General features: G+C 34.3%; 1 protein-coding gene across 1 annotated transcript; it reads left to right on the plus strand.

Moving 5' to 3' along the window:
• Positions 1-620: 620 nt before the first annotated feature.
• Positions 621-7108, plus strand: LOC124537018 (2-phosphoxylose phosphatase 1). Its single transcript, XM_047113726.1, has 7 exons — positions 621-867; positions 1550-1696; positions 2082-2220; positions 2514-2674; positions 3122-3196; positions 3988-4144; positions 5155-7108. The coding sequence occupies exons 1-7, from the start codon at positions 789-791 to the stop codon at positions 6317-6319; spliced, it is 1923 nt and encodes a 640-aa protein (XP_046969682.1). The 5' UTR covers positions 621-788; the 3' UTR covers positions 6320-7108.
• Positions 7109-7879: the final 771 nt, after the last annotated feature.

Consider the following 7879-nt stretch of genomic DNA (forward strand, 5'->3'; position numbering starts at 1 on the left):
TCATAGAAAATTTTTGTTGTACGCTTTTTATAATATTATTTTTTTTAATTGTAATTGCGTTTTACCTGTTTTTTTGATTAATAATTAAATTGGACCTGGGAAACAAACTTTTCCTTCTATATATTTCGTAATTCATAGTCTAAAATTGCAGAAAATCTAAAAATATAAATATTAAAAAATTAAATTATTTTGCCATTGTTTAAAATAAAAAGTTTACATCACTTATATTATAATAGTTCAGTACTCTTTTAGTGTGCTATTTAATTTATCTATTAGTACATTAAAATTATATTGTATGACCTATACGACACACTTTTTTTCAGTATTCATCAGAAAAAGTGACTAAGAAATATAAAAAGTAAGGTAGCGCCGCTGTGGCTAAAGAGTATTTTTTTTAAATTAATATTTCGATTTATTTCAATAAAATTTAAGGGCGAATACCTAACATTGCCTATTTAGCTACAGTTTAGTCTATTAAGTTTAGACGTATTCCGTTGAAATTTCTAGCTTCGCCAGAGCTATTTTATTTCATACATTTTGAGGGCCCCTTTTCTACATGTAGATAATACTAATCTCAATTACCTCGCATCTATACAGTAACAGTACCATTTTTGACAGTGACATAGTGACAAATGACAGTATGACAACGATTTGTTGATCAATATTGCCGTGAAATGTTTTATAAAGCTTAAATTAAAATGTTCAATTATAAAACTCTAAGTATTTGCTATCTCCGAATAAAATAGAAATGTTTCTTTGTCATATGAGGACTGAGCTCTATATATGAAATGATGAAGTTTTCATTTCAACACAGAGCCTTTTATTGTTACCTTGGTATGAGTGTGTGGATCTTTTTCCTGATAACTGGTAAGTAGAATCAAATAAGATTTTTTTAAAAAGTTATTTCCATTTTAAATTTAGAATGGAATATATTTAAAAGAAGTCTCATTTATTAACGACTCCCTATACTCTGCGAAAATTAAACTTTAATAAGGATATTTTTGGAATATAAATTAATTGAAAAAATATGCATATAGCATATATTCGCAATTGTGCTATTGTTTATTTATATTACTGTGTTTTTTTGTACGTATCTATAATAAAATTGGGGCATCTGTTGTTATAAAAAATAACCACTTTTTAATAAAATCGTGAACCAAAATTTTGTACAATTTTCGTCAGTCTGTTTGTTCCTGCTAATCTTTGAAATGGCTGAACCGATTTTAATGGGACCTTTACTGGCAGATACTTTTATTTTAAAATGATTAATAAAATAATAAAAAAGTCACACTGCAATGACTAAATACTATTCACACACAGCCCCTGCATCTGCCACCACTCTGCTATCATGCAGATGTCCCAATGACTTAATATCACAAAAGCTGCCTAGCACAGAATGAATAAGTTATAGTAAAATCTGTGAACTAAACAATAACTTTTTTGTTAACTTCAAATGCCTACAAATGGTCACAGCTAGTGCTGTTATAAAAGAGTATAGTACAACTAGCTTTTATATGACTTTACATTAATTTGCTTATTTTCATTGCAGTTGTTTACAAGTATATGTCAGTGGGGGAAGAAACTGTTGCATTGAAGGTTACACAAAACGAGTATGTGTCAAAAACTGACTCAAAATATAGGAAACTATTTCTCCGTGCATGCAATCCACCAGACAGCATTGTTAGAGGCTCAGAAGGTAAGTTGTATATATGCCTTTAATAGACCATTTCCTCTGCCCCAAGGTTGCCTGGAAGAGATCGCTCTTCAGCGATAAGGCCGCCTTTTGTGCCATGCTTTATTTTGTTATATTTATTTCCTGTGTGTTATACTTATCTTGGTGTACAATAAAGAATATATATATTATTATTATTGTATATTCTGTTTTCAGAATACTTTAAATATGTTACTGTTTTTATTATATCTTGAACTCCAGTCATCTATTCATTTAGTTATATGATCTACAAAATAAAACAATAAGGCATATTTTTGGTGTAATCTGCCTCGGTCTCTAGTTGTGTCGGCATTATTATTATTGTTTTTTTAAGAAATTGCAATGTGTAATTTTATAAATATATTTTTAGCTGCTGTGGATACTGACACATGGTTATTACAAGGTGTGCTGGTTGTGACCAGACATGGAGACCGAGGTCCCCTCACACATCTCAGGGGAGGTGATAAATTACCTTGTGATATGGTCCCTGTGTCTCCAATGCTCAAAAGGTATTTTTTTTTAAGAATCAATACATTTTTTTCCTAAATCATAAATGTGTTACATCATGGATTCTATATTCAATTCAATGTGTCCATTGTTTAATACTGTTGTTACTTATTGGATTTTATCGGGAAAGAGAAAATAGCATTGTTATATGTGCACAAATTTATAATTTTCTCCTGTGCAGTTGTTAATTTTTCATTGAGATGGACGACTAGGAATGAAATCATTTAGAAAGACAATAGTATAACAATTATAACAACCTGTGTACCAATATATGTCTGGTTAATGTATATTTCAGTTACGAAGAGTTTGTGTTGAATGCAAGTGCGTCTGGTCGAGCGTGGTGGGTCGCGGGCCCGGGGCCCTTCCATAACTTCCCCTCGCTGCCGCGAGCCGCCGCCACGCACTGCGCTCTCGGTCAGCTCACTCCGACTGGTGTACTGCAGATGATCACCGTTGGTAAGAAAAAGAATAAATGTAAAATAGATTGATAAAATATTTTAACAATTAAATACCTAATAGACTTTAAATACTCATACAAACATAAATTTATTTTCCTTATGTGTAAATTAATACTCAAATACGGGGATCTGAGGTAACATCATAGAAAAAATTGGTAACCTCCTTTTTGGAGAACTCTTTAAAAAAGATGCTTATGAAACGATTTTGCGATAAACAATATGAACGTATTCTTACACATAAAAATGTCGCTTGAGCCCAATAGTTAAAGAAGTATCTAAAGTACACTATCTCATATTCTGACTGCACTCTCAACGTATTAGGTATGGTAATAAGAAATTACGAACAAATATAACATACCATATCTGTGCATTTATGTCCTTGTGAATTAATACCAATCAAAATTTGTTTAGGTTTAAATTGTAAGAAAATTATAATTATTTATAGGTAATATACTCAGAGAGGCGTATGGTGATAAATTAGGCTCGGAATACATGGATTTGACAGGAAAACGTGACACAGGTGAGTTAGGATTAGTTAATATATAACATGTATAAGTTTCCTTAATATTTTAAAAATAAATTATCCTGAATCAGTTTTCTCTGTTAGTCTGTTAGTCTGGATTGCCTGTTATACATTTACGAATACAAAAATAAATAAATAGGTACACTAACATTTGTATCACTATACATTATTAAGAGTTTGTTTTAAAGCAGAGACTACGATTCCCTTTTACGAATTGTAACGATTATTATATAATCGAAGCTTCTTATTCCCTTCTGTTGTAAGTTAAGATGAGAAGCATATTGTTATTAAAAGTAAACTCAGATAACTAGAAAAAAAATGTGACCAAAACATTGACAAAAATACAAATTCGATTATATTTGTATTTTGCTTGATTTCAAAATCAAAATCAAAATAAACTTTATTCAAGTAGGCTTTTATAACTTTTGAATCGTCATTTTACAATTAAGTGAAGCTACCACCGGTTCGGAAAGTAGATTCTATCGATTTAGTTGATTATTATCAAAACGTCGATAATTTAAAATGGATCGGTGCTCGCGAGTTACTAGATTTTTTTTTTTTTGTGTTTGTGTATTGCTGTTGGCCCTACTGGCCTTCACAGCGTCACCTGACTTTCGGGCGAGAACTAATGTCCCCTGCCCTGAGGTTGAGCGCGGGGCTCTAAATTAAAACTAAAGTTCGTCCTGAGGGTCTCCTATGAGATCGCACCTCGGCTCAGAACGAAATCGGTGGGGGGGGGGGGGTGACTAGATCGATAGGAACGTTGTATAAGGCCCCGTATGGCGCAGGCGGGTTAGTGCTGAGCACGCGCTACCGGCGCACGTTCCAGTCGGCGCAGGCGCTGGCTTGGGGTGCCACGCGCGCGGCGGGCGCGGCCCGCGAGGCGCACAGCGTGGCCTTCTGCTTCCGCCACTGCGCATGCGCAGCGCTGCACAAGCTCGACAAGTACGCCTCACGCATGCCCCGTACCTAGCCAGACGAACCGATCTGTATAGTACGACACAAATTAGATGTAGCATCGGAAAATGCAATGGAATGAAAATAAAAACGATTCCTGCCGATTAACACAACTAATAGAAATAGCTCCCTATCGCGCCATTCGACGCTATTCGTCGCTATAGCTTCACGCGTCAGAGAAAGCAAGTGCATGTAAATCGACGTGTCAAATTGACGAATATATTATGTCGTATGATATTAGAAGTTATAACGATCGTGTAAAGATCATATTCGTATGAGAAGTAAATATTGATAATTTGGGATAGCGTACTCAATTCGGATGCGATCGGTTTTACGAATTTTGCCGATGCGACATCTAAGTTGTGTCGTACTATACGCCAGTGGTATACAAAATTGGAACGAAGTTAATTTTCGCAAAAATTCGCAAAAGCAAAAAGCGCTATGCCTCAAGGCGAACTCTCCGCCCCTTTCCATCTATTGTTATTATGCTTTTGTTATTGTTTTATTTAGTACATAATATATAGCGAAAACAACTTCATTCCAACCGAAACGAAACCTCTGTGAAACTGCTCTCATAATTCCATCTAAAGCAAAAATATTGTCTGTGTTGGATTTTTACACCAAACAACAAATCATACGATTCTTATGCGGTACAGCTATAGGCACTTCCTTTGACTTGACACGCACGACCTCGTACATTTTGTCTTTATTCTTATATCATAGCCCTAATTCCTGGCATCTTTTGACCCTCTTGTTTTCCTGGATAATCAAAACTAAAAGTAATTCTGTAATTTTGAGTATATCTATATGTATAAAACTACACTTGATACTACGATGCAAGACTGACCGCAAATGTAGGCGTAGCAGAGACCAGAGACTAAGAGAGGAAAAAAAGATGAAAAGACAAACGAAGATATACCTTTTTTTAACTAGTTTAACTACCAAAATCTTGATTAATTCGAGCTTCATTCATAAATAATATATTTTTTTATTTACAGAAAAATAAGTTTGCAAGCGAAAAGTCGCCTGGAATCTCATCCAGCCGTGAAGGAATTGATCAATAAATTATCCAAAGTTTTATTCGAATCTCAAGAGTACATAGACGCCGACGTCGTCAGGGACGCGCTTTTGGCGTACATGTGCCACGACGCGCCTTTGCCGTGCACCGAGAAGGTTAACAGATTGAAACCCAAGCGATCACTTACGAGGGGAAAGAGGAAACTGCGGTCCGAAACTCTCCCTAACAGACACCTATTAGACGTCGATATAGATACGCTGAATATGGAACTGGACTACATAAACAACCAACTCGATTTCAACAACGAGATCGGGAGGAAAGCAAGAGATATTATTGGGAGGTACGATAAACAAAAGGCGCCCCTAGATTTCGACGCCCAAATGGAAAGAGAGAAGCTACTTTACTATCAACAGAGATACATGGACAATGCAGACTCATACGATGACGTTGTTATAGTCAAGAAGAATTTAGACGCTGATTTCAATTTCCCAAACGACGCTCGAGAAACTGACTTCGATGAGGATTACAAGGAACCGACGGCCGAAAGCAAGGAGGAATTTTGCATAAAGAAGGAACACGTTATGTCCGTATTCGCTTACCTCGAATGGAGTTACAAGCAAGAAGTTAAGAACATACATAACAGACGACGAGGCCTCCTGATAGCGTACGGCTTGATACACAACGTCGTTCAGAACATGATAAGGATAATATCAGAGAATCGGCCGAAGTTCGTACTGTACTCCGGTCACGATAAGACGTTGCAAGCGTTAATACTAGCGCTGGGCCTCAATAGCTACCAGCACTACAACGTACAGTACGCCTCGAGGATGATATTCGAAGTGTACAGGAAGAAGGATTTGCGCGATGAGTTCAAGTTCACAAAGAGAAAAGCCGTCGCCCAAGACTTTTACTTCCGCGTTGTCTACAACGGCGATGACGTCACGAATAAACTTAGTTTCTGCAGGAGCCGGCAGAACGTTGTGATGAAAGTCAACGATCCCATCGATGACGTCAAAACGTACAATACATATCTGTGTCCAATCGAAAATATCGTACGTTTTATACACGATGATTTTTTTTCAGGTTTCAATGTTAGTAATTTTAAAGACGCATGCGCAACGTACGGCAGTTCGAAGCACGTTTGATGACGCGTAGATTTTGTAACGGTTTTTATTTATCTACAAGTATTCATATCATCTAAAATTTATATAGATAATAGTGTAAAAAAACCAGCTGAAACTTAGATATTATTTATTATAATCTGTAAATCATAGCAAAGATCTGATTCGGGGATATAAGAACCAAAGAGTACTTAATATGAATATTTTAGGCTGAATCAATAATCCCTTTACATCCCAAGAAATGTCAGTCATTCCGTATCCACATCGTTAGGGCGCCATCAAACTTTATGAATTAAGATGTTACGTCCCTTGCGACTCTAGACACACTAAACGCACTCTGTTACACTGGCTCACTCACCATTCAAACGAGAACGTAACGATACTAATTATTGCGGTTTGATGGTAAAATAAGTGATCAGTTTGTGGTATTTACAGGTGACTTTGCATAAGGTCGTACAACTTTTTAACTTAACTTTAAGGGCTATTACTAGGGATGGGCTTTCGATTTACTGACCTCACAATCGGCCCATTGACCAACGAGGTAATTAAATATTATATCACATTTACAATTAATATTAATATGATTTAAAATATTTTAGTTTCGTAAATAATAATTTTATTGAGAAATAATTTTTAAAATACATATCGAATTAAAAAAAAAAGAATCGTAATTAGCTACATTTTGGATCGTACTTATGTATTCTTTATTGAGATTGTATAGACTGATCGTGTTTTGAAATTTCATTTCAATATTTAATTTTTTAACTAGAGATAATACTACAGACATATCTATCAAAAATTTTTCTTTATTCACTTAATTTTTTGGGTGAAAAAATGTTGCCATTTAAAAATATCATCAGCTATTTAGAATAGGATTTACAAGAAGCAACTTTAAATTTTTAATAATTAAATTAATTTATTTATTATGTACTTAAGTGGTCTACTGATTTTTGATAACGACTAGATCTCAAATCTTGATGTATTTTATTTATTTAAACGTACAAATATATTTTATTTTGATATGAAAAATGTATTTCGTTTGTTCCGTCGGCAGGAGAAGATAAAAAAATGTCAGATATATATTTGTTGATAGCTCATTATATTATACACTACAAATAAGTCTTGCTGAATTATTAAAGTTTTTTTTTTTAAATTCAAACGCGAAGTCGCGCGCACATCTTGTGTGTGTAATATAAGTCCAAGGTCAAAATTGTTTAACTTTATTTCTGCCATTGGAATGGGCCATACAATGGTATTTAATGAAAAATATTGACAATGCAACTTGACATAGCTATATACCTCTTTTGATCTCAAATACCATTTATTGTTTTTATGTAATTTATTTTATATGTATTATGTAACATACTGAGTTTATAATAATGTATTTATGTTACTTATAAATTCAGGAAATTTTGTAAGTAAATATAATCATAATTGTAACTTACTATTAATGTGAAAATGAGTTTATTTGTTACAGTTTAACGTTTTAACTATTCAATCGAACATCATGAAATTTTGCACATTGTCAGTTGAATGAGAAAAGGTTATAACTTAACTTGCCCCGACCATATACTCTTGCAGGTG

Source organism: Vanessa cardui, chromosome 17 (genome assembly GCF_905220365.1).
Source record: "Vanessa cardui chromosome 17, ilVanCard2.1, whole genome shotgun sequence".
NCBI classification, from domain to species: Eukaryota; Metazoa; Arthropoda; class Insecta; order Lepidoptera; family Nymphalidae; genus Vanessa; species Vanessa cardui.